A 26,286-nucleotide genomic window follows, 5' to 3' on the forward strand; every position below is an offset into this window, starting at 1 on the left:
TTCCACTGAGCAGCAGTTGAGATGTTTAAGCTCCAGGCTTTGTGTTCATACAAGTATATATTAATATTCTTCATCATAAATGTTCAACAGGTTTCTTTTTAGCCGATAGCTAGGAGAAATTACAGCAAATAAGCCCATTTGAGAAAACAAAAGAAAGAAAAAGAAAGGGGGATAGTTTAAATTTTAAAACACTTTATTCCTAATGAAGAAGCACCACGTCAATAAAGTTGATGTCATTCCTCTGCTGTTGTTAAAATTCGGTTGATGGATCTGAAATGACAAAGATGAGGTCTTAGTGAAGAGAAAGTATTAGTAGCTATTAGAGTCATTGTTTCAGGTCACTGGGAAATCCACTGCCGCTGATTTGGCTGTAACCTACAAAACAGGGTTTGATGGTTTAAAATTGGACTAGCTCATCAGCACCATTTAATTCAGCATTCCTGTGATTTTGGAGACTAAATATAAATACCTGGTTGTCCATTGAGATGGCCGTAACTTGAACAGTTTGCCGGTGTGGTATGATTGGAAGGTAGTAGATGGCCACCGCTGCTGTCAGCGTAGTCTGTGCAGCGACGTTTTTCCGGTGGAAAGCCATTGTCATGTTCAAAGTCTCTGTCAGAGTGGTGTCGCTTGCGGCTCTCCCTTTCCTCGCTGCTTCTGTTTCTGTGGCTCAGAGCACTGGGCTGTGCAGTTCGGGATCGCTGTCCCGATGGCTCTTCTTTTTCTTTTTCTTCTTCATTTCCGCAGCTCTGTCTGAATCTCCGTCAGAACTTCTACGGGATGACAGAGAACCAATCACATTGTTTAACAAAACCAAGATCTCAAGCTTTACGGCCAGCCTAAGACAGAAAAAGTGACCCATTATCAATAAAATGATGAAAATTCTTTCCGTTTTTAAGAAAATATTAATACTGATAGTGAGCTTTAACCCCATATTATTTTCAAAAAAAATCTAGCTTAAAACAAACAAATACATTTCCTTCTGTTTTCATTAAAGGATGGAGAGAAAGATGGCAATACGCACCCACTCTCATGGTGTCTGTCTTTATCCTTTGATTTCTTCTTTTTCTACTCTTTTTGTGTTTTTTAGTGTGGCGGGCCTCAGTGCTGTCGTCCCTGCACTGTAAAAAATCAAACTTGCAATTGCTGAGCTTACAGTCATTTCTTTCACAATTCAACAATAAAAGCTGAGTTGCCCCATAAACTCAAATACATTAAGGGTTTCAACTAATCATTTAACGTTTTGGAGCAAAAGTTGGTCTCAGCTGAAATTTATTGCTGGCAAAATGAATGAATTCAAGTTTTACATGAGTTGAAGCTGTTGGCGCCTTTCTGTGCATCTCATATTTTTGGATACTACGGGGTCTACTTGCACTTTTGCAAGGACTGAAAGCCACCTTGCCGTCTGCTTTAACGCGAACACGAGGCTTTTTACACCAGGAGCTGGATGCGGCTAAGGTCGTTCTTCTCAACTTTCTTAAGGCAAGTAATGTTTCTTTTATTGTGTATTTATATGTGTTTACTACATCATTTAAGATTCCCCCTAGACTGTTTTACTCAATCGTGCTGCTTGAATGCCCTCGTGAGCAACTTGAATGTTTTCCATCATAAAATAGTGCTTTAAAGTTTTCGTATAAAAATCGCCATGTCACAAAACAATGAAAATCCGACAAGCATCCCTACCAAACAGGCGCGCTCATGTCTGACAAGCCTCCGCGACACCCCCTACGTGTATTTCATTAAGTGCGGCTTGTGGCCGACATACCACCGAACGAAAAACCCCCACAAAATAGGCTAGCTCGCTCATGGCTGACGACCAACGGCGGCGAACCCCCCCGCCCGCCGGCCCGCCCGCCCGCCGCTCCGCCGCTTTTTATTAAAAAAAAATAATTTCGGGGCGCACGCTGCCATGTCGTTTAATTTGTTAAAAGCATATTTAGCCAATAAAATGTGGTTTAGTTTCTGTGTAAACGTGTGGTGGAGTCCTCGCAGCCAGCGAGCTCCACCAAACACACAAACAGGAGGGAGAGGAAGATCGGAGAAGCAGCTACAGAGCACAAGCAGCAGAGCAGTAAATATGGGGGTATTTTAAATACGAAGGCAGACTAGAGTCTGCAAGAGTCATATCAAACAGACTTTAACTCTCTGGGGGCGCGTCAAAATCACATGACCAATTTAAGACGATGCAGCAACTCAGTCTCTATTTCAACTTGGGTCGAAAGTGCGGACTTCAAACTATACACCAGTTTTTGAATTGTGTCGATAGGCCACGTAAAACCAGAGTTATGATTAAAAAATACACGCGATGTGTTTTTTAACAAAACAGTGGTGTTTACAGCGAGAAGAACGGAAAAAACTGCGTTTTCTACGACCGCGCTAGCAAACACTCTACTTACGAGTAAAAAAAAAAAAGCGAAACAAAAAACACCCCTTCCCTATTGGTGTTAGAGTTTACCATGTCAGCCAATCAAAAATGATATGGCAACATGTGGCACTTGGTTGTTTAGGAAGAAGGGGCCGTTTTAGGAGTGACACCCGCGACGGAAAGCGGGCGAACAAAAGAAAGAGAGCGCGAGTTTTCATATGTGAGACATTAGTGACGTTTAGCATGTTTGGAGGCTGTAGTTAGTGTGTTGTGTAGTTATTGTTTTGTATTGTGTGTCAGTTATACTGCTCAATGTCACATTTGCTTCAAAAAAAAGCCATCAAAAGCAGATTCCATTGTAAACGCTGTTCCTACATGGAAAACAGGACTGATACACCTGTTGCCAGACCTGCAGGGTTTAGGCCTTTGGTGTTCTCCTGTCTTATACTGAACACAAACTATTTTATTTTTTATTTTATTTTATTTTATTTTTGGACTGGCACAAATAATTTGTGTGCCTTCTTATTTGATGCAGAACACCTGATTGTTTTGTAAATAGATTTAAATGGTTATATAAAAAACGCCTGAGGCCTTGGCTGCATTTTTAGGTAAATAGTACCATATAACTTTGTTTGCAAAACTTGTGCATGAAGTTCCCAAATTGATATAAAATTAGTTTTCAAAAAGTGTGTCCTCCTGAATGGGGATTATAAGCTAACAAGCAGCGTTGTGTGTTTGGCAGATGGCAGGTCATGACGGAGAGTTCAACTCTCATTCCACTTTTTGTTATAAATGCATTCAAAAAATGTTGTCATAAGTGTGCTACATTGGTTGTGCATCAAAATTACTTTAAAAACACTGACAAAACCATGAGCAATTATCTGGAATAACTAATTTTAACATCTTATTTTATAAGGCTGTATTTTTAGCAACAACACTTAATGTGTTTTAAAAACAAAATGGTAGGTTTATAAATGAGTCTGAGTCTTATTTGATTTCCTTGTTTTAGGTCTCAAACATAGTCCAGCATCAACGAACCATCAGTTTGGAAGGGTTACTGATATTTGTTCGCGACGACGAGACCAAACTCTTCTTAACATGTCTGGTGAGTATGCAAATCTACTCAATCTTCAGTTTTAGTTTACAGAGACTTATATGTACTGTTGTTAATTTTGCATAGGATACAGATCCAGTTGAGAGGGCAACCTGAGGTGTTACGGTGGGCATCCTCACTGTTCTGGAGGACTACGTGGGACCCAACTCGCAGTCCACAGGGGTCAACACTGCCATTGTTTTGGAAGAGAACATTATTCTTGATGATCTGCCAGACCTTCCCACTGCCTTTGCCTACCTGGCCTACTTTATGGACTCAACATGGAGTTTCCCAAAGAACTCAAGTACACATTTGTTTGCTGTATGGAAACCAGATAGAAGAGTTCACATCCTGCCATCTGATGTTTTGAATCTGTTTGTTAGTGACTATCAATCAAGATAGGTTTGATATTCTGTCTGACAATACCACACCTTTAAAATTGTAACATTTATTACAAAAATTTGACCTTTTTTTTTTTTTTTTTTTTTTTTTTTTTTTCCCCTTTGGGAAAAGGACTTTATTTGTGGCTGAATGTTGTCAGTATGTTAAAAATGGCTCATCTCAAAACATTGTCAGTGGTGCAGTTGTGTTTGAATACAATAAAGTTATTTGAAAATCAACATTGTGTAAACATTCATTAATACAACAGGGAAACTATAAAGGATACTTTTTCTAGACTTTAGGAAATTGATTGGCAAAACAAAATGTTGCGTAAACTAAAACTAATACCTTGTGTAAACTTTAGGAAATACATTGCTTAAAACAATAAAATATGAGAAGAAAAAGCACAGTTATTAATCTTGTAAACACAAAAACATTAGTTGAAGCAACTTTTCTCCTAAACTTGAAATTATAAGTGATCCATCAGAACCTAAAAACGTAAATGCAGTGGGTTGCCTTGAGTTAAGTTTTTGCAACTTTGTTTAAAAAAAAAAAAAGTCTTTGCTGAGAGTCCTCTTGCGATTTTGATCCTCTTTGTCTGGAGAGGAAAGGTGAGCCCGTGGCGGGGAGCCCTTGAACTTATAAAAATAAAGACAAGATTTACCTTGTCAGGGCCGCTGTGTCCATTCACTTTGTGATGACCATTGTGGTGCCCATTTTGGCTGGATTTGAAGTCTCCATACGCTTGTCCATTTAATCCATTGCCGTGATGGTGCACTCCTGACTCCCCATTGGCGGTTTTGGGAGAATTATCAAAGACATTTCCTGTGTCTTTATTTTCATTAGGATGAGACTTGGATGAACTGCCGTTATCCAGAGTGTCACAGTTCTCTTGGTCTGATTCCTCTTGGCTATCCGGCACCAGGAAGGACGCCCCGTTTCCTACAGGGTTCTGATCCCCATTACTGAAAGGCATGCCGCTGACTTGGTTTAGTGGACGCGGAATAAAACGAACGTCTGGTTGGATGTCTGAGGTAGACTGTGAGGAGGACAAAGAGCTGGAGGAGGAGGAGCTGCTGGCGGAGGACGGCTGGCAGTAAGAGGAGGAAGAAGCAGATGGGCGGTTCGGTTTGCTTTGCCCAATTGAAAATGAAAGCTTCTGTTGTTTGTCGCTGTCTAGAATCATTGTGGGCTGGCTTACTGAGTGGGAGATGGAAGCAGAAGAAGCTAGTCCATGGTTTGGTTTCCCCACCGTGCTGGGCTTGGAGCTTGTGGGATATTCCCTCAGAGATCCATTAACATGAAGAGAACTCTGAAGGAACAAGAAGTCACAACAACAGGTTTTTAGAAGAGAAACACTGGGTTTAACAAAAACAACATTATCAGTACCCTCAGGTGAGGAAGTACCTTGTTCATGTGTGGTGGCAGCTGGGGACCTATGAAGCCAACACTGTTCTGATGCATGGTGGCGATGGTGCGTGGGATCACCACCGGCCGGGGAGATGACTGACCAGATATGCCAGCGTTATGGTTCAAGTGGCTGTAGTCCCCAGTTTTTTTCACATCTGTGCACCTGATGACATGGAAAGAATATTAACCATGACAAAGCATCAACATTATAACATTAGGTTATAATAATACATTTTCTACAAGAAAAGTGGGAATAAACATGTCTACATTATTAAATAATGATGGGAAAAGTTCTACTGAAGGAATAAGCCTAGAATGTTTAAAAATACCGATGTTTACTCACTTGATGTAGAAGAGGACATATGCCTGCTGGTTGAGAACGGTCCTAATGTCACTGACTGACACGGACGAGTCATTCATCTGAAACCACTGCAAATTGCTGGCCTGTGAGACAGAATGAGAGAGATGTGACACAGCAGATTCAGTTTCTGAATTGAATTTGAGCTAAAAAGAAGAATCTTATGGTTATATAGGGGTCTTTTTTTTTTTTTTCTTTCTTTCAATGCATACAAAGTATTTTTCTCTGTTTGCATTCAGTTTTCTGCTTAAATGTGTTGTTTATGGTGTGTGTTTGTTTGTACTAAGCAACAGCAGCATTCAAACAGATTCGGGCACAGCCAGTACCTTAATATAGCAGAAATAGTGTCCAGCATGACAACTCAATCCAGAGTGAACCAGCACAGCATACAGCCTGTAGAGCTGGGGCTCCCCGTGGGACTGAGACATGAAGGGCCGCAGATCCAGATGCTCCAAATACTTCACATCCTGATGACCACCACACAAAGAATTTCAAACATTACATGCAAATATCCTGTTTTATAATAAAACAAAGCATCTGTCATGTATCTTTATGACTTAAGCAGACACTATTGGCCATTTGACTTTGTGATTTTGCCTCCACTGAAGTCTGCAAAGCGTTTGAGTGAGAGGGTGAGCACATTGGCGCTGCGATGGATTGTGAATCTTTTTGAGGCCGTTACCATTTTTTTGCACCTGAAGGAAACAAACATTCATCATGGTTTGGCATCTCTTTGACTTACTTGGTGCATTTGTAAGCATTTTCGCCATCCAGCTGTTCTGGCTTGACAAACTGCTTCAGAGCTTTGGAGACATTTGGAGCAGTCTATATGAACAGAGAGAGAGAGGAAAAACCTCACACTCCATAATGCAGAGAATACATAGTAGCAACGTCACTTTGAATGTTGTCCAATTACCTTAATTTCCAGAGTGATATCCAGAAAAGGGTCAAATGTATCTGAGACAGCTTTGCAGTTTAAACGTTTAACAGAAACAGAAATCAGTGCTATGAGTATCACACAAGCTGTAAGACATAAAAAGACAAATAAAAGAAAAATAAATCAAACCTTAAAAAACAGTGACTTACCTCTGGATCTTAGGTACCCGCCAAACACTTGATGGATGAAAGAGGTTGTACGTGCTTTGTCTCTAGGGGCCACCGTACATCAGTCACATGATCACATTTAACCAATGATCGCCCTTGACGGCAGAACGCGCTGGTTACGAGCCGGGAACGAGCTCACAAAGAGCACGCGCATTTTTTGCGGTCCGGAGCTGTAGGAGAAACACAAGTTAACTCAGAGACACAGACTTACTATATTTCTTCCATACAGACTGATGCCACAAAACCAGTAAGTAGGTGTACAGCGTACACTGTAGTGTGTAGCACCCAGGAGTATTATCTTATTACGTACACGTTGGTAAGCTGTCTTGTTGCAACTGACAAACGAGCGTGCTGTGTGTGCAACAGCGCGACAAACATTACCTGTCCTTTTATTAACTGCACAAGTAGTGCTGGTCATAGCTGCTGGCTACCTGTGTAAGGCTGTCATGGGTCTGTAGCTCTGTCACCGTTTTAGGGAACATATTTAGTTTTAAAGTATTTAGAACATATTTAGTTTTAAAGTAAGTTTCCGGGCTTTTCCTGCCTTTCTGGAGGGATTATATTTCACTAAAAAACGATCTAATATTCATGTCCACATAATAATTATTATAATTATAATATATTAAAAAACACACGCTGTATTTTAAAGAACATACATTAAGAAGCAGATTATATTAGATTTATATTTTAAATAAGACAAAAGTTGGATTTTACAGCAGTAAAATGATTGTATCTCTATAGTTTAAAAATGTAATAAGCTTTGCCCCTGCACAGAGTGGATAGTGAAACAAATGGAATCATCATAAATACATTATTTCATATTTATTACTTCCCCCTCCTCTTTGCTTTATTATTGTAGCTCTAGTAATAAATAATAATGTAAGGATTCTGGATCAGCACCATGATGCCCATAGTATATACAGTATTCTGAAGAAGGTCTAAAATGTCACTTTGTGTGTGTGCATGTGTGTGTTTTATTTAGATGGATTTTTAAAAAAAATATTACTCATGATATAACATTGTCCAGACATGCCTGGTAAGGACATGAGGAGGAAACAGAGCTGTGTGAGGCTACTAAAGGCAGTGCTATAACATTTTTCTCTCATCATTTTATTGTAGATTAAGTGCTGGAGTTGTTAGGTGTGGATGATTAAATTATAGTTTATTGCAATAGCAAGTTGTGCCTTGTTCTCACATAGCAAGTGGAGAGTGATATATGAAAAGATGGGATGGAAGGAAGAAGAGAAGCAAAGAGTGATTCACAGGCAGAGCCTAAGCGCTGTCACCAATCTTTGCATTTAGTTATTATCTCATGACACTTGTTTAATCAGCTACCATCTCTCCTATGGACTTTTTAATGTCTACAGTCTCAGATCAACACAGCCCTGCCCTCCAGCACTATCCACAGCAACCCCTCAACAGCAACATTGTACCCATCAGGTAAAACATCGGCTACGTTTGCTTTGCCTTGTTGCCCATATTAGATTCTTGATGAATGTGTGTTGTTGTTATTCAGCCTGGCTCAATGTGCCCCTTTTTAGCTTTAAGCACCCGCCCCTTTAAACCTCTCTGCACGGCCCTGGCTCAGAGCACTGGGCTGTGCAGTTCGGGATCGCTGTCCCGATGTCTCTTCTTTTTCTTTTTCTTCTTCATTTCCGCAGCTCTGTCTGAATCTCCGTCAGAACTTCTACGGGATGACAGAGAACCAATCACATTGTTTAACAAAACCAAGATCTCAAGCTTTACGGCCAGCCTAAGACAGAAAAAGTGACCCATTATCAATAAAATGATGAAAATTCTTTCCGTTTTTAAGAAAATATTAATACTGATAGTGAGCTTTAACCCCATATTATTTTCAAAAAAAATCTAGCTTAAAACAAACAAACACATTTCCTTCTGTTTTCATTAAAGGATCGAGAGAAAGATGGCAATACTCACCCACTCTCACGGTGTCTGTCTTTATCCTTTGATTTCTTCTTTTTCTTACTCTTTTTGTGTTTTTTAGTGTGGCGGGCCTCAGAGCTGTCGTCCCTGTCTTTGCTGAGAGTCCTCCTGCGATTTTGAACCTCTTTGTCTGGAGAGGAAAGGCGAGCCCTTGAACTTGTTTGTTTCTGGTGCTGTAGAAGGTGAGAAATTTCCTTCCTTTGAGGAGTAATTTTCTCTCTCTTTGCCATTACTCTTATCCTTAATTGTCCAGGAGTCTTTACTATCCTGCAACCACCTCCGACTGCCACGAGACTCCTCTCGGTGGGAGTAACCATATCCCCTTCGCTCATGGTCAATGTCCTCTCTTGACCGGTAGCGGTTGTAATGGTTAGAGCACCTGTCGCGATCACGCTCCCGAGGGTGCTGGAAGGTTCGCTCCCGGTGACGATCGGCCTCCCATTCCCTGTAGTAACGTCCAGAAAGGGGGAAACAATCCCTGTACTGGCGGTGGTGACTGTCTTTGTAGTCCCGTCTGTACCGGTGACGATCATCGTCGCTTTCTCGTTCGTGACTCCTATCCCTGTAGTGTTTTTCTCTATCTCTGCCAGAGCTAGAGTACAGTCTTTTCCTGTCTCGGGAAGATCGTTTTTCATTGCAACTAGAACTAGGCTTGGACTGATACTTGGACTGATACTGCTCCTTTAGTATTTAGTCCTTCAGTCCCTGTTGTTGCACATTTTGCGACAACACTGCCTTTTTGTCCAGCTTCTTTCTCTGTCTGGAATATGAGCATAGGCAACACAACCAAATACTTTCATATGGCTAATGTCTGGGTTTTTTTTCATACCATCTCTGATAGGGTGTTTCGTTCTTTAAAGCAGATGTTGGGAGCTTATTCTGTATGTAAGCTGCAGTAGCAACAGCTTCTGCCCAGAATGTGTTTGGCAACTTTGCATGTGACAGCATGCTTCTAGCTGATTCCACTAGAGTTCTGTTTTTTCTCTCTGCAACACCATTTTGCTGTGGTGTGTGTGGTACAGTCATTTCATGGTGGATGCCTTGAGCTTTCAAATATTCTTGAAACTCTTTAGATGTGTATTCCCCACCATTGTCAGTTCTGAGTCTTATTACTCCCTGTCCACATTCATTTGAGAAGGTTCTTTCAAGCTCTTTGAACTTGCTCAGGACTTCTGTTTTTTCTCTTATGAAATACACTTTACAACATCTGGAGTAGTCATCAATGAAAGTCACAAAGTACTTTTTTCCTCCTACCCAGATAGCAAGGAAACATTGAAACAATGTTGAGTCAATATCAGGTGATGTCATTGAATCAACGTTGAAGTGTGACGTTGACCTAACGTCACTCTTGCACCCTTTTTTAACGTTGAAACGTCAGGTTTTGATGTTGAATCAATGTTGAAACCTGACATTGATTCAACGTTATATTTTCTAATACTGTTGACATTGAAACAATGTCAGATTCTGATATTGAAACACTGTTGAGCTATGGTGTTGATTTTCCACCTCTTTCACACAGTTGCTTTTTATTAAAACAACAGTTAAATCATGACTGGAAATCTACCTCTCTTTATAGGTATTTTAACCAATACTAAACTACTGCATGTTTCCATCAATACTTAAACCACCTAAACACATAATTGTACTTATTCCTCAAATTGGACACCCTTAAAAAAAAAAAAACAAAACCAAATGTCTCACAATGTATCATGTCAATATTAATATCCTAAAATAAGAAAGCATTGCATGTGATGTAACAGAGAAAAAACTAAACAAAAAAAGGTCAATAGGCATGTTTCGTTTGCTAAATACTTTATTAAAAGACAGTTTCCTATTTACATTTATATGTTTCACAGAAGTTTGTAATTTTTTACTCTGGGATGGGGATGCATGATGTGCGTCCTGCACCACCCAAACGATCTGGGGCGTATCGGAGCCATTTCTGCACTGCTTGTGCAAAGACAAACTCGGACATAGAGTTTGCCCCTAACTGCTGCGTCAGGCCATCTAGGACAAAAATACACACACACACACACACACACACAAACAAAAAAAAGTGAATTAGAGCACATGAATAAGCTCTTGTTAACTGTCTTTAAAACAAAATAAACATGGGGTCCTCGGGCTGTACAAACTACAACCCGAGGACTAAACAAGCCAAAGACCAAAGACTCCATCTCCAGATTAACCGGACATGAAAGTCTTGTTATTAAGAAGGACAAAGTAATATAGCAAAAAAACAGTAAAACTTACCAAATATGCATTTGCAGAGCGCTGTATCTTTAAATGCCCTTTTTTGCTTTGTCTGGTCCTTGGTTTTTTTCCCTGCCCAGTTTAGTACCGAGGCCAGCTCGTTTGTAATGGCATAAGCCATTACACGGCGGACTCGCACCTCCAGTGTGGTCCCTCCAATCAAGGTAAAGCGTCTCACCTATAGACACATTTTAAGAGATGGAATTAGCGTGTCTCATGTCTTTAATGTGTATGCAAGTGCTTGTGTGTTTAATCAACAGGCCGTTGTTATGTATTTAAATCACATCTGACAGCTATTACACTTTATAGTTACAAAGTGTACATAACCTTTATATACTTACCATTGCCTTATTTGCCTCTTGTGATTGAAGAGGTGCCTCTGCATTGTTTAGCTCCTCAATGTTGTGCAAGGGCAAATCCAGAGGCAGTACCCCAGCATCTACCGATTCATTGCAGCCGGTATTGCGGATGGCTCTGACCTCCTCACGGAGTTCGTTAACAGCTCTCGTCAGGTCTGACAGAAAAAGATAATTTTTTTTAAGTATTTAAGAATACAGACAACTTGTCAAAAGTTTCCTTGTGTCACACACAGATATGTACAAAGACACCAGACAGTATTTTATTACCTGGTATTGTCACTCGAGGCGCCTGGGGAAACCGTTTTTTTGTGGGCTGCTCATCCTCTGAGTCACTATGTGTACAGGGGATTTGGTCTAAAGAAAAAAAGTTGAAAACGGTCATAAGTAATTACAAATGTGCTTTTGGAATATTAATTCCTAAAGTTACAGTTTGATTTATAACAACACACACAGGAAACGGAGATGTGCAAGAAGGTACAGTATACAAGGAATTTTTGAAGTGCACAAGTGTACACGGCTTTGCATCTATAAAAAGTTTACAAGCTTCCACTTTTTGGACTATATTATGTGGTGATATTGCAGTAAGGAAGCACCACAGATATGTATAAAAGACAAGATCATAAATTCTTAGCAATCAAAGATATGTTTGTGAAATAAAAAAAGTTTTACTTGTGCTTTCTTTTATGACTGGTCTGAGTTTCAGCTTCGGACTGAAGGTCAGACGTATCACAGTGTTCACTTAGATATTTCTGAAGACTGCGTTCTGCTTCGTGAAATGTGTCTGGAAGTACAAACACAATGTATGGCCAGACATAAATTAGGACACGAAAAACTTGTTATTGTTACATTTATACAACACCAATCCAGATGATACCCACCATGGCTTATTAGAAGTCGGACTGGTGCATAGGTGAGCCATGTTGCACCAGGATGAACTCTCCTCTTTACTGTGGCGTGGATCCTGAATGTGTCTCACGGAGGATATGGAGGCCATGACAATTTCTCCCCATTTATCCATGAACTAGGGACTATTTCTGTACCACCAGTGCTGAACTGCACAATGCACCAGTCTTTCATTTTTATCTTTTTTTAAAATTTGGAGTCCTTTTTTGCCCTGTCTAGGATAAACAGTAAACAGATAATTAAAATATACTTCATAGTCACTACAAAACTTGATCTATTGATTGAACTAAATAATAAATAATAGCTTAAAATGTATATAGGCAACAATTACAAGCAAACCCGATAAAACAAACTCTTTTTTTTTTTTTTTTTCAAACATACAACTGCGTGTGTATATGTAAGCATTTAAACACTGAAGATAATAAAATTAACAGTATTTTGTCTAAGTCTGCCATTGTAGGAATTCATGGCACCGAGACAAAAACTTGGCGCACAGTGTGGCATCAAAATAGGCGCACACCTTTGACGCTGCGTTTTCTCCGTCTTCCTTTGTCCACACGTAAATGCTAAAACGGAGTTTTCGAAAATATCCGCCCTGGCAGGCGTCTTTAAACACTTAGACCCCCGGAGAGCAGTCATTTTGGGTTTCTACCTTAGACCCCCGCGGAGTCATCATTTTGCGTTTCTACCTTTAAAAGCCGGAGAGCAGTCAGTCAAATGCTGGAAGTGGAAGCTAAATTGGCTAGTCATTCATATGTATATTAGGTTGTTACCTAGGAATTCTGGAGGGAGGGGAGTGGGGGTGAGTGATTGAGGGGGTGGGGGAGTGGAGTGTTTCAGTTTGCCATCTTAGGGAGAAATCAACACACATGGGTGTAGGTCCTTTGTTGCTGAGATTTATTGATGAAAACAGTACAAAAAACCAACCATTTGTACACATATGTACAAATAATAATAAAAAGTGAGTGAGTACATTTCAACATTTTCAGCAATCACTCACAATCCTGGCACTGCCATGGTATCTGTCGTCTGCATTTACCACATGTGTATCTGTAGCAGTGAACACATCGCATAGTGGCCTGATTTTTCTTGCATTTGTGTTTGACCTGACACGTGGCTCTTTTTCCAGGGCTAGGTGTGGAGGGTTGTGTCCGAAGCAACTGTTCTTTTCTTGCCTTCTTCGCAGCTACATGAGAGCGAGCCAACTCTGTTGCAAGCGCCACCAGGAAGTCCACCCGTCTTTCCTTCGTCCCGGTGCATGCTTGATACAGCACATGTGCATTCAGTGTTGCCATGTCAATCATGTTATAAAACACGGCAACTGGCCAGCGCCGTGTTCCTCTGCGGACAGTGTACTCCCGAACCATCTGGTCCATCACATCCACGCCACACTTTGTTTTGTTGTAAAGGGTGACAGTGTTTGGCTTCCTTTTGGTAGTGTTATCAGTCTGAACCACGCTGTGCATGCTGCTAAGAATATAGACTGTCCTCTTCCGTTTGGCCGCATACGCCGTCAGCGTGGCAGCAGAGGTTGAAAACACCTAAGAAATAAGATAAATTGTTATTTCCATAGCCCTTTTACACACAATGAAACACATAAACATAGAACCACAAAAGACCTGCAACATACCTGAGTGGTGAATTCATTGCGATCTGTCTGTCTAGTGGATTGAGGAATTTCCCTGCGAATCTTGTTGACTGTGCCGAGGATGGTGGTTTTCCGTCCAAGAAGTTTTTGCGCAAGTGAAAGCGATGTGAAGAAATTGTCCGTGGTAACATTTCTGCCCTTGTCTAGGAATGGTTCCATCAGCCTCATCACTACATCTTCAGACAGTCTCTCCCCACTGGGACGATTGGGGTCCTTGCCAAGATATGGGAAGACATTGCAAATGTACTTGGATTTTAGGTCGCAAGCCACCCAAAACTTGATCCCAAACTTGTCAGGTTTACTTGCAATATACTGCAGGAAACAGCACTGAGTCTTTGATGGGAAAAGCTGTTCATCAACGGTGATATGTAGACCAGGGTTGTAGCACGTGATGCAGTTGGTGACAAATGATCCCCACAAACTGGAAATTGCAGCGAACTTATCAGTCTTTGCTCGATCACTGCGGGTGGACTTGTCATCAAAGCGTAGGTGTTGCATGATGTCTTGGAAGCGGTTTCGTGCCATAGTTCCAATTATCTGTGGGTTTCCCAGGTTTGCTGACCAGCAGTCATTTACAGATGGAACCCTGTTAACCCCCCGCAAGATGACAATTGCAATAAATGCCATTAGTTCAGGGAGGTCCATGAACCAATGAACATGCTCCGTTTGCCGTGCATGTTGAATAGTCCATTCTTGAATGCTACGAAGCATGTCAAGAGTGATGAAACACAGGAAGCTCTGAAGGCGACTCGAGATACTTCTCCTGGCCTTAGCCGTTGGCTCTCCATCTGCAGCGTACGCTTCTATTGGGGTGAAAGGGAGACAGGTCCCCACCTGTTCTTCGCGCCACACTGTGCCATCTTTCGCTGTCTCAGTCCCCAAACAAGCTCTCTTTTTAGGTGGAGAAGCAGTCTCCTCATCTGCAGTGTGAACAAATTCAAATTGTGAGCAATGGGAAGGTCAAAAAAAAAATCACAAATGCATGCATAGATACTAATTATAATTCCAGTATCTCCTCATCTGTATCAGAATAATGTCTGAAATATCTTACTTACTACATCCATTTACTTGTTTGAAATGAAATAGGAAATGATATGAAATGTCTTCCTAAATAAAAAGAAACAACTAGAGTTAGGGTTACTAGCTAACCCTAATCCTGCTCTGCTTTTTTAGTATTTTTCACTTACTTGTTTGAAATGAAATAGGAAATAATATGAAATGAAACCTAACCTGAAGACTGATCAGACAGCTCCGAGTCCGAATCCGGCTGAAGTTGTAGGTCTTCTCCATCCGAGTCACAAGGGTTGACTTCACTCAGGATCATTTCCAAGGCCTGCTGCATTTTCTTTCCTTGGAGAGGAGGTTCGTACACCACAGGATTCTTCAGGGCAATGAAGGATTAGGCTAAATGCAGTGAGATTATATCCACCTCAACACAAAAGGAAGTCCCACCCCCCCCACACACACACACACACACACACACACAAAGAGGCAGTTGGCAGTTAGACATCAGCAATCATTCACACACACCCACTCCCCTCCAGAATTCTCAGGTAACGACCTAATTTACATATGACATTATGCACTCCACACTGTATATAAATGCCACTTGTTTTGCACATATTCAACTCTGTATATTTTATATATTTTATTATTATTATTATTATTTTATTTTTTTACTATTTAATTTGTAAAAATGTGTATACACACACACACACACGTAGGAAAATATTTAGTATACACATCCAGAAATGCATACACTATTATATATTGTACATATATTTATTAGTTTCAGGTTGGCCATTCTTGTATTTTGCTCGTTTGTGTTGTTGTGTTTGCACATCTCTGTTGCTTGTGGGGCTCGCACACAAGAATTTCACTCGCATGTGCTGTGCCAGTGTGCCTGCACATGTGATGTGACAATAAAAGTGATTTGATTTGATTTGATGCTAAAAGACTAGCAAAGTTCGCTTCCACTTGGCTAACAGAGGGTTAGAAAAGTCTGGGACTTCTACTGTTAAAAATCTCAGTTTTCAGTTGATGAAAACGCAGTTTACGTGTGGACAAAAGGTGCAAACGCAAGGTAGGTGAGCGTGCAGCGTAGAGTTTGAATTGAGTGCGAATCGAAGTGGGTGCTCTCCAATCATTAAAAGTAACAAAGTCATTGAACACATTTATACAGTTACTTTTACGTTTATCAATCATATATCACAGATTTACAATTTTTTGTAGTACTATGCTAAAAAGCAACTACAGAGCGAAAGTCTGGGTCAAGCGCCGAGGCGACGGCAAGAACAAAGGAACCCTCGAAGCGTTAAAGCTAGCTTTGTAAGGGAATATAACGGAAAAGTATGAAACGAAAATGTTTTCTTTGTTGATAGACTTTGTTTGCAGTGCAATTTATTTGTTGCCGGATTGTAAGATGAAAGTAGACAAAATTTCGGGCTCCCACATTTTATCCGAAACTTTACATTAACAAGTTTGTTTTGTTTTTTTACTGTTATTCAAATGCAACCATGGAAATAACGACTAGAACAAAAGTCATTCATTCTTACCTTATACTAATCGTGGTGCAGGCCAGTGCAGTGCATGAACTGATGCCTTCTCCGGTCAATTCCGCTGAGAGTAAATCTAATGTCCCGCTCTACTGTACAAGACAATGGTTACCTGGAGGGACGTACCAATGTGATAGGGGTGCTGCGGAATAGTCCAAGTGGTAGCAGCTTTAATTTCCCGCTCAACCATAAATTGATGATTTTTCAACGTGATTGTTGTCACCTTGTCAACTATAAATAGATCAACAATCAACGATGACAGAACAACAGTGAATCAATGTTATTTCAATGTCAGTGTCAGGTTTCATCAGTATTTCAAATCAAATCAAATCAAATCACTTTTATTGTCACACCACATCACAGCACATGCGAGTGAAATTCTTGTGTGCGAGCCCCACAAGCAACAGAGATGTGCAAACACAACAACACAAACGAGCAAAATACAAGAATGGCCAACCTGAAACTAATAAATATATGTACAATATATAATAGTGTATGCATTTCTGGATGTGTATACTAAATATTTTCCTACGTGTGTGTGTATACACATTTTTACAAATTAAATAGTAAAAAAATAAAAAATAAAATATATAAAATATACAGAGGTTTGTAGTTGGATATTGTGCAAAACAAGTGGCATTTATATACAGTATGTAGTGCATAATGTTGAAGTTCCAGTAGTGAAGCTGAGGTGTCTATGAAGTGTTCAGCAGTCTGATGGCCTGGTGGAAAAAGCTGTCTCTCAGTCTGCTGGTACGGCACCGGATGCTGCAGAACCTCCTTCCTGATGGAAGCAGTCTGAACAGTTTATGGCTGGGGTGACTGGAGTCCTTGATGATCCTCCCCGCTTTCCTCAGGCAGCGCTTCCTGTAGATGTCTTGGAGGGAGGGAAGCTCACCTCCAATTATCTGTTCAGAGCACCGCACTACTCGCTGGAGAGCTTTGCAGTTGTAGGCGGTGCTGTTGCCATACCAGGTGGTGATGCATCCAGTGAGGATGCTCTCAATGGCACAGTGATAGAAGGTCCTGAGGATGCGGGGGCTCATGCCGAATCTTTTCAGTCTCCTGAGAAAGAAGAGGCGCTGCTGCGCCTTCTTCACTGTTTTGTTTATGTGTACTGACCACGTAAGATCCTCAGCCAGATGTACTCCAAGGAACCAGAAGCTGCTCACTCTCTCCACAGCAGCGCCGTTGATGGTGATGGGGGTGTGTACTTCTCTGCACCTCCGGAAGTCCACTATCAACTCCTTTGTCTTTGCGACGTTGAGGGTGAGATGGTTGTCTTGACACCAGTGGGTCAGGGCGCTGACCTCCTCCCTGTAAGCCGTCTCATCACCGTTGGTGATAAGACCCACCACTGTAGTGTCATCCGCAAACTTCACAATGATGTTGGAGTTGCTAGTGGCTGTGCAGTCGTAGGTGTAGAGTGAGTACAGGAGAGGGCTCAGTACACACCCCTGTGGAGCACCAGTGTTCAGTGTGATGGGGGATGAGGTGATGCTGCCCAGTCTGACCACCTGGCGTCTGTCAGACAGGAAGCTAAGGATCCAGCTGCAGAGGGAGCTGCTCAGTCCTAGATCCTGCCGTTTCCTGTCCAGCTTCGAGGGAACGATGGTATTGAATGCTGAGCTGTAATCTACAAACAGCATTCTCACATACGTGTCTCTCTTCTCCAGGTGTGACAGGGCAGTATGTAGTGTCAGGGCTATGGCATCATCAGTGGACCTGTTGTGGCGGTATGCGAACTGTAGAGGGTCCAGTGAGTCTGGTAGTGCAGAGCAGATGAAGTCCCTGACCAGCTTCTCGAAGCATTTGCTCACGATGGGGGTCAGGGCTACAGGTCGCCAGTCGTTCAATGAGGAGATGGTGGAGGATTTGGGTACAGGGACGATGGTGGCCATTTTGAAGCAGGCTGGGACTACAGACAGAGAGAGGGAAAGGTTGAAGATGTGCGTGAACACTCCAGCCAGCTGAGCCGCGCATGACTTGAGGACGCGGCCGGGAATCCCGTCCGGACCAGTAGCTTTGCGCGCGTTCACCTTCCTGAAGCACTTCCGCACATCCTCCTCAGACACAGTGTGCACACTGACGTCATCCGCGGTGCGCACACTGTCCGGTCTCATGGTGTTCGCTGTGTCGAATCTAGCGTAGAATACGTTTTCAATGTTGACCTAGGCGCTGATGCCACATACTTGCTGGAACTGAAGCAGTTGACGCTCCATGACAGGTTGTGCAGTTTCCCTCAATATCCAGCTGATACAAGCCGTCAGATCTTTGTGTTCCCATTCTATGGAGAGCTCCATTCTTTCCTCTTATGTAGCAATGAGTCCTTTTGAACTTCACTGTGTTTCCCTTCTTGGCAGCAGCTCCCACTGAGAAAAGGTTCATTGATAACTTGGGAACATACAGCACATCATACATTGTGGCATCTTTTCCATTACTAACTCTGAATGACATTTTCATTGTTATGTTGCCCAGACCTAAAGCCTCAACTACTCTGCCATCACTGAGTTTTACTGTTTGTGGTTCTGAAAACTCTTGGTAGTTCTGTAGAGCTTCTTTATTCCATGTCATGTGTTTTGACACTCCTGAATCAATTAACCATTCTTCTTGTTGTGCATCACTTTTACATGACTCATTTACAACAAAAGCTCCCTCAAATGCGTCCTCTTTGTCCTTATACACCACGCTTTTAGCCTTGTGGGCCTTGTATTTCTTTTTAATGCTTGGACAATCACGCTTGATATGTCCTTCCTTCCCATATTTGTAACATCTCCATGAGTCGGAGCTGTTTGCTCCCACTGTTTTTGATCCACTCTGTTCATTTCTATGCATCTGAGATGACATCGCTGATACACTACTGGACACAGTGGTGTTGTCAGTAAGCACTCGCTTTTGTTCCTCATTTATCAAGGCTTGTTGAACAAACTGTAGTGTCAGACTGTCCATCTTTGTCTCCAAAGCAGTAACAACAGTTGCATAGCTGGGTGGCAAACTACCTAGAAGGGTGACAATTAGGGCTGGCAAAAAATACGTCGAAGTAAAAAAATCTGCGTCGATGCGTCGTCACTTTCAAAAAAAGACATGGCGGCAGCGAGTAGCGGAATCATGAGTGAGGCAGTTGCAGTCAACTTAAATCACTCCACCCGAACACGCAGTTCTACAGTATGGGGATATTTTAACAGAAAAGGAAGTGATTCAGTCGTTTGCCGGCTTTGTGAGGTGGAAATGGCCTATCATAAAAGCACGACGGCTATGCACCAGCACCTCAAACGACGGCATCCAGGAGCAGCTTCTGCAAAGGAAAAACCACCGTAAGTTTTCAACTTTTTTACTAACGCTAGTTTTTACCCGTTAATTCATCCAGACCGCCCCCCCCACGTAGACGTACACTCACTCATAGACACAGATAAACACCCAACCTCCGTAAATGCAAAACTCATTTAAGCTGCTGAGCAGTAACATATAGCAGCTGCTGTTGTTATTGTTTTTTTTTTTGTGGCCCATGCTGGCAAAATGAGTCTGAATGCACGCAGGCTGATTATCAGAATCGGCGAAAGACAAAAATGTGAGACAGCGAATTGGCTGCAGGAGAAATGTTAACAAGGATAATGCACCACCTGCTAAACGTAGCCGTCGTGGACACTGTTACAACATTGTTAAAGTGCTTGCAAAAGCAAAATGACAATGAACTCTTGATTTGTCAAATTTAATGTGTTTCATCCTATTTGAACGCTGTTTTTATACATTATGCTTCTCCAGCTTGATCTTATAAGTCAAAGTTATGCCATCTAATGACTAGAAAGCAGTGCACCAGTAAAGGTGCCATCAGCTATGGCTGTTTAAACATTATCTTTTCCAGCCATCATGATTACTGCATATCATATGTTCAACATTGGGGATTATTATTAACCTCTTACTGTTATGCTATGAAAGCACATGGCATAACAGTGTGTGTGTATCTATCTATCTAGCTCAACCAGATCCTTATCAAATTATTTTGATATTATGCTTTCCATATAATTATTTTGTAATTATTCGAATTCATCTGTGTGCTGTGTGTGATTTATGATTTCAGGAATAAACAGAAAAGTCTGGAGGACTACTGTCAGAGAAGAAGTACACCATGCACCCCCCAGGAGGTGGCTGTACTTACTGAGAGCGTCTTAGCTATGATTTTAAAAGACAAGAGACCACTTGCTGTGGGTGAGGGATTCAAAGAAATGCTGACCACTTTCCAACCAGGTTACACTCTGCCGTCTAGGCGTCATTTTACAAGCATGATGGAGAGAAAGTATGAAACTTCAGTGGAGAAACTAAGGAATGAACTAAAAAAAGCCACATCCAAAATCTCCCTTACCACTGATGCTTGGACAAGTCTGGTCACAGAGTCCTACTTAGGGGAAACTTGTCATTTCATTATTTGTTCAAAGACGCCATTGCTGCTGTTTGTATATTATTAATTTTTTGCTATGATTTCCTTTGTTATATTTGTTTTGCAAAACATTTAATTTTTTGTTAAAAACAGAAGATTGTAGTACAATGTTATTGTGGATTTTGTTTTGTGAAGGAAGAGCACTTTTTGGCAGAAAGCAAAGTGAATATTACATTTTGTTTGTTTAAAGACACCATTGTTGCTATTTATTTGAAATGTTTTGTTAACTTTTCCTTAATTTTATATATGTTTGCACATTTCATTTCTTGTTAAATGCTATCTCTATTGTATTGATTGTACGACCTCTACAACTTTATTTTGCAATTTTTTTATTTTTTATTAAAAGGTCTTCAAATGAATAGATTTGTGTTTTTCATTTATATACATAAATTAATAAATGTGAAATTGCTATACAAGTCAAATAATGGGGAAAAAATCGTTAATCGAATCGAATCGAAATCGAATCGGATTGAAAAATGAATCGTTAGATTAATCGATGCATCGAAAAATTAATCGCTAGATTCACCGATTAGGAAAATAATCGTTTTGCCCAGCCCTAGTGACAATTTGATCTTCCTCTTCAATTACAGAACCTATTGCCCCTAGCTGATCAGTAAGTTCCTTCATCCTCTTTAAATGATCATTGAGATGTTCTCCTTCCTTCATTTCACACCGGAAGTACTTCTTCAGAAATAGCTTGTTAGCAACAGTATCTCTTTCAAACTGTGCTTTTAGCATCTCCCATGCTTCTTTGGGGGTCTTACAGTTTGTTATCAAGTACAATTGGGGTGTGAATGAAGGGCCGCAGATCCAGATGCTCCAAATACTTCACATCCTGATGACCACCACACAAAGAATTTCAAACATTACATGCAAATATCCTGTTTTATAATAAAACAAAGCATCTGTCATGTATCTTTATGACTTAAGCAGACACTATTGGCCATTTGACTTTGTGATTTTGCCTCCACTGAAGTCTGCAAAGCGTTTGAGTGAGAGGGTGAGCACATTGGCGCTGCGATGGATTGTGAATCTTTTTGAGGCCGTTACCATTTTTTTGCACCTGAAGGAAACAAACATTCATCATGGTTTGGCATCTCTTTGACTTACTTGGTGCATTTGTAAGCATTTTCGCCATCCAGCTGTTCTGGCTTGACAAACTGCTTCAGAGCTTTGGAGACATTTGGAGCAGTCTATATGAACAGAGAGAGAGAGGAAAAACCTCACACTCCATAATGCAGAGAATACATAGTAGCAACGTCACTTTGAATGTTGTCCAATTACCTTAATTTCCAGAGTGATATCCAGAAAAGGGTCAAATGTATCTGAGACAGCTTTGCAGTTTAAACGTTTAACAGAAACAGAAATCAGTGCTATGAGTATCACACAAGCTGTAAGACATAAAAAGACAAATAAAAGAAAAATAAATCAAACCTTAAAAAACAGTGACTTACCTCTGGATCTTAGGTACCCGCCAAACACTTGATGGATGAAAGAGGTTGCCTGCGTTTGCCTGTCCAATCTATAATAAAAAGATAAAGCACAAAAGTTAACTAATAAGGACAGTGCAACAATTAACTGATTGACCATTTATTTTTTAGCATTTTGGAACCAGACGATCACTTTACAGTATTCAAGTAGCAGAAAAGACAATAGGAGGAATTGGAGCACGATTAATTACTTAAGAGGCCATCTGCTGCTACACGGGAAGAATTGATTTGATGAGAATTGACACTTTAGGTTCTTAAAAAAATTAATTAATTAATAAATTATTTTTAGGAGTCTAACAAGAAGCACAACACTCAGCCCAGTGCATCTGTTAAACGTGTAGTTTTGGTTAAATGTGCACATAGACTTCGAAGCTCTATAGTAACACATAGAAAAACCTGGATTTTCTGAATTTTGCTGCTGCAATAATAGCACGAATGCCATTAGGGTGAATAAGAGATGACCTGAGGGGTTGAGTGCTCCTGCTCAAACTGCTTACCCTGTTGGCTCAGAAGAAATCTATCTGATTGTTAAGTGATGACGTGACGAATCCTACTTCCGGGCCTAAAGTAGTCTGCGTTTAATATGGCTTTTGTGTTGTTAACATGTTTAATGTTTTGTATTTTCTTCTATTTGATCTCAAAAAGCTCCTAAAACAGTCAGTGATCCCCGTTGACCTCCCTCGGCTTTTATTACCGCTAATCATTTATTTAAGCTCAGTTTTTAAAACCTTAGGATGTAACTACAGCCCAGCCCATGCAGCAGTATATGAATGACTAACCTCGTATTGTGGATGGATTATCTCAGTTGTTCTCCTGGCTGAAGTTTGGTCCTTTTACAGCATCCTGCCATGCGATTACATTTGTTCCTGACCACCGAGAACACTCACGTTAACTTTTATCGAGTGGAAAAAAAGTTAGCTTGTTTATATTATGCTAACATGGCTGTGTCGCTAGCGGTCACGTAGCACATCATTATATACCAGCTAGCCCAACTTCAGTAACCCTACAAACGTCACTGCTGTTTAGTTTTCTGTCTTCATTTATGTTGGAAGTGATAGCAGAGCTGTACGTTTTAATTTGTTTCCAAAACCCCGCAGTCAGGACATGCTATATTGTAACTTTCTGCAGCCATTAACAAACACCAGAATAAACACCCCGAGGCTGCTTTTATTGTTGCTGGCGACTTCAACCACACCAACTTAAAGACAGTCCTCCCCAGATTCCACCAACATGTCTCCTGCCACACCAGAGGAGACAAGACTTTAGACCATGTGTATTCCAACCTGGCTGGAGCCTACAAAGCCACACCCCTCCCCCACATTGGACAATCGGACCATCTCTCCCTGTTCCTCACACCTCGGTATTCACCACTCATCCAACGTGTGAAACCTGCTGTGAGGACAATTAAAGTGTGGCCAGAGGGGACAGACGCAGTGCTCCAGGACAGATTTAAAAACACAGACTGGAATATGTTCACCCACACAGACCTGGACCAGTACGCCTCATCTGTACTGGATTACATCTCCAAAACCACAGACAGTGTCACCACCCAGAAACGGATCACCATGTACCCCAACCAGAAGCCTTGGATGAACCGGGATGTTCGTCTCCTCCTGAAGGCCCGCAACACTGCCTTTAGGTCAGGAGATGCACACGCCTACAGTACAGCCAGGGCTAATCCAAAGAAGGGCATCAAAAAAGCCAAACACCATTACAAAAAGAAGGTAGAAGAACACTTCTCCAACTCCAACCCCCGACGCATGTGGCAAGGACTCCAGACCATCACAGACTACAGGACCACCAAACCCTCCCCCGCATCCTCTGATGTCTCCTTCCTCAACGAGCTCAACAACTTTTATGCTCGTTTTGAGCGAGGGAACCCCACAACCACAACCAAAGCAGACATGACGCCAGACCACCAACCTATGACTCTCTCCCCCACCGATGTAGGAGCGGTGCTGAGCAGGATCAATGTCCACAAGGCTGCAGGCCCTGATGGCATCCCCGGGCGTGTTCTCAGAGCGTGTTCTGGGGAGCTTGCAGGAGTGCTCACAGACATATTCAATCTGTCCTTGGCCCACGCTGTGGTACCGGCCTGCTTCAAATCCACCTCCATCGTCCCGATACCCAAAAACTCCAACCCATCTTGCCTCAATGATTACCGCCCAGTAGCACTCACCCCCATCATCACTAAGTGCTTAGAGCGACTGGTCCTAGCACACTTCAAATCCTGTCTCCCCCCCCACCCTGGACCCCCACCAATTCGCATACCGCCGGAACAGGAGCACAGAGGATGCAGTCTCCATCGCAATGCACTCTGTCCTCTCACACCTGGACAACAACAACACCTACGCCAGAATGCTGTTTATAGACTTCAGTTCAGCGTTCAATACAATCCACCCATCACAACTCATCAGGAAACTGACAGACCTGGGCATCAGTTCCCTCATCTGCAAATGGTTACTGGACTTCCTGACCAACCGCCCCCAACATGTCCGGCTGGATAACCGCTGCTCATCTACCATCACAATGAACACCGGTGTACCACAAGGCTGTGTGATGAGCCCTTTCCTCTACTCCCTCTTCACCCACGACTGCAGACCTGCTGGTGGTTCCAACACCATCATTAAGTTTGCAGATGACACCACGGTGATTGGCCTCATCAGTGACAACGATGAGGCCGCCTACAGGGAGGAGGTGGATCGTCTGGCTGAGTGGTGCGACAGAAACAACCTGCTGCTTAACACCGAGAAGACCAAGGAGCTCATCGTGGACTACAGGAGGAATGCTGACCCACATCCACCCATCCACATTAAGGGGACGGCTGTGGAGCGTGTGAGCAGCTTCAAGTTCCTGGGAGTCCACATCTCCGAGGATCTCACCTGGACGACCAACTGCTCCAAGCTGGTCAAGAAGGCTCACCAGCGCCTCTTCTTCTTGAGGACTCTGAGGAAGAACCACCTGTCCTCAGACATCCTGGTGAACTTCTATCGCTGCACCATCGAGAGCATCCTGACCAACTGTATAACAGTCTGGTACGGGAACTGCTCTGCCTCGGACCGGAAGGCGTTGCAGAGGGTCGTGAAAACTGCCCAGCGCATCGCCGGAGCACCACTTCCTGCCATAAAAGACATCTACAGGAAGCGGTGTCTGAAAAGGGCTGGGAAAATCATCAAAGACCCCAGTCACCCATCACATGGACTCTTCACCCTCCTGCCCTCTGGGAGGCGCCACAGGAGCCTCCGGACTAAGACCACCAGGTACCGGAACAGCTTCTTCCCCACAGCTGTCAGACTCCTGAACTCTGCCTCCTGACATCTGACCCACGTTAAACTCATGGACTGAACATACACACACCCACAATGGACAACTGTACCCTCAAACACAATAATAACATGGACTGAACCACCACTCACAACCACTAGCACTTTATATAGCCTCTGTAGAAATTATCCACATATCTCACTTATCTTAACTGCACTACTGTATAGCTCTGTAAATAATCATTCTGTACATTCGATAATCTTTAATCCTACAACTGTTTACAACTTGCATAGTTCCCATTTCTGTATAGCTGTATATCCCAGATTCTGTAAAGTTATTTATTTCATATTCTGTATAGTTTTTCATATTTATATCCTGTTCATAGCCTGTACATAGCTTGTACTCACTACAGCCTGTACATACTTATAGTTATAGAATATTCACAACATACTTCATACCGTGTACATTATAACATACCATAATAGACCCATTTCTGTAATATACTCACATATCTATATTATTGCTAATATATATTGTAATATATCTATATCACTAAAGCACTTCTGGATGGATGCAAACTGCATTTCGTTGCCCTGTACCTGTGCATGTGCAATGACAATAAAGTTGAATTCTATTCTATTCTATTTAGATAGAAGCTAGCGAGCTAACTCCCTGCTAACTTCTAACTCCGTTAAATGTCATAAATTCCGTTTTCATGGATGCC

General features: G+C 41.8%; 3 protein-coding genes and 2 long non-coding RNA genes across 5 annotated transcripts; 1 reads left to right on the forward strand and 4 right to left on the reverse strand.

Annotated features, from left to right (window-relative positions):
• Position 1: 1 nt before the first annotated feature.
• LOC147307266 (uncharacterized) lies at positions 2-1,822 on the reverse strand. Its single transcript, XR_015126334.1, has 3 exons — positions 1,025-1,822; positions 470-773; positions 2-270 (listed from the first exon to the last, which is right to left on the reverse strand). It is a non-coding gene; the product is annotated as an uncharacterized LOC147307266 (long non-coding RNA).
• Positions 1,321-4,099, forward strand: LOC147307267 (uncharacterized). Its single transcript, XR_015126333.1, has 3 exons — positions 1,321-1,482; positions 3,375-3,470; positions 3,546-4,099. It is a non-coding gene; the product is annotated as an uncharacterized LOC147307267 (long non-coding RNA).
• On the reverse strand, positions 3,395-6,823 carry LOC147307268 (ubiquitin carboxyl-terminal hydrolase 42-like). The gene is made up of 7 exons (XM_086274036.1): positions 6,694-6,823; positions 6,524-6,573; positions 6,350-6,432; positions 5,934-6,074; positions 5,593-5,693; positions 5,247-5,412; positions 3,395-5,151 (listed from the first exon to the last, which is right to left on the reverse strand). The coding sequence occupies exons 3-7, from the start codon at positions 6,356-6,358 to the stop codon at positions 4,330-4,332; spliced, it is 1,239 nt and encodes a 412-aa protein (XP_086130162.1). The 5' UTR covers positions 6,359-6,432; positions 6,524-6,573; positions 6,694-6,823; the 3' UTR covers positions 3,395-4,329.
• Positions 6,824-8,284: 1,461 nt separating this feature from the next.
• LOC147307269 (uncharacterized) lies at positions 8,285-9,408 on the reverse strand. The gene is made up of 2 exons (XM_086274037.1): positions 8,650-9,408; positions 8,285-8,398 (listed from the first exon to the last, which is right to left on the reverse strand). The coding sequence occupies exons 1-2, from the start codon at positions 9,288-9,290 to the stop codon at positions 8,296-8,298; spliced, it is 744 nt and encodes a 247-aa protein (XP_086130163.1). The 5' UTR covers positions 9,291-9,408; the 3' UTR covers positions 8,285-8,295.
• Positions 9,409-10,178: 770 nt separating this feature from the next.
• Positions 10,179-11,432, reverse strand: LOC147307270 (uncharacterized; the record flags this gene model as incomplete). The annotated part of the gene is made up of 3 exons (XM_086274282.1): positions 10,179-10,662; positions 10,909-11,086; positions 11,250-11,432. Coding segments are annotated over 3 exons (498 nt in total), but the record flags the coding sequence as incomplete, so codon positions are not given.
• Between the last annotated feature and the right edge of the window lie 14,854 nt (positions 11,433-26,286).

The sequence above is a fragment of the Aulonocara sp. 'chitande type north' Nkhata Bay genome, linkage group LG19 (genome assembly GCF_057382095.1).
Source record: "Aulonocara sp. 'chitande type north' Nkhata Bay isolate Kocher_YH1m ecotype deep benthic linkage group LG19, A_spYH_male_GT1.1, whole genome shotgun sequence".
Classification (NCBI taxonomy): domain Eukaryota; kingdom Metazoa; phylum Chordata; class Actinopteri; order Cichliformes; family Cichlidae; genus Aulonocara; species Aulonocara sp. 'chitande type north' Nkhata Bay.

Coding starts and splice junctions, on each gene's coding strand:
- LOC147307269 (XM_086274037.1), bottom strand. CDS start 9,290: ATGAAAAACGATCTTCCCGAGACAGGAAAAGACTGTACTCTAGCTCTG. Junction 8,399..8,649: donor GACAGACACCGTGAGAGTGG/GTGAGTATTGCC, acceptor GTCATCCCGTAG/AAGTTCTGACGGAGATTCAG.
- LOC147307268 (XM_086274036.1), bottom strand. Junction 5,413..5,592: donor TATGTCCTCTTCTACATCAA/GTGAGTAAACAT, acceptor CCATGTCATCAG/GTGCACAGATGTGAAAAAAA. Junction 5,152..5,246: donor TGCCACCACACATGAACAAG/GTACTTCCTCAC, acceptor TTGTTCCTTCAG/AGTTCTCTTCATGTTAATGG.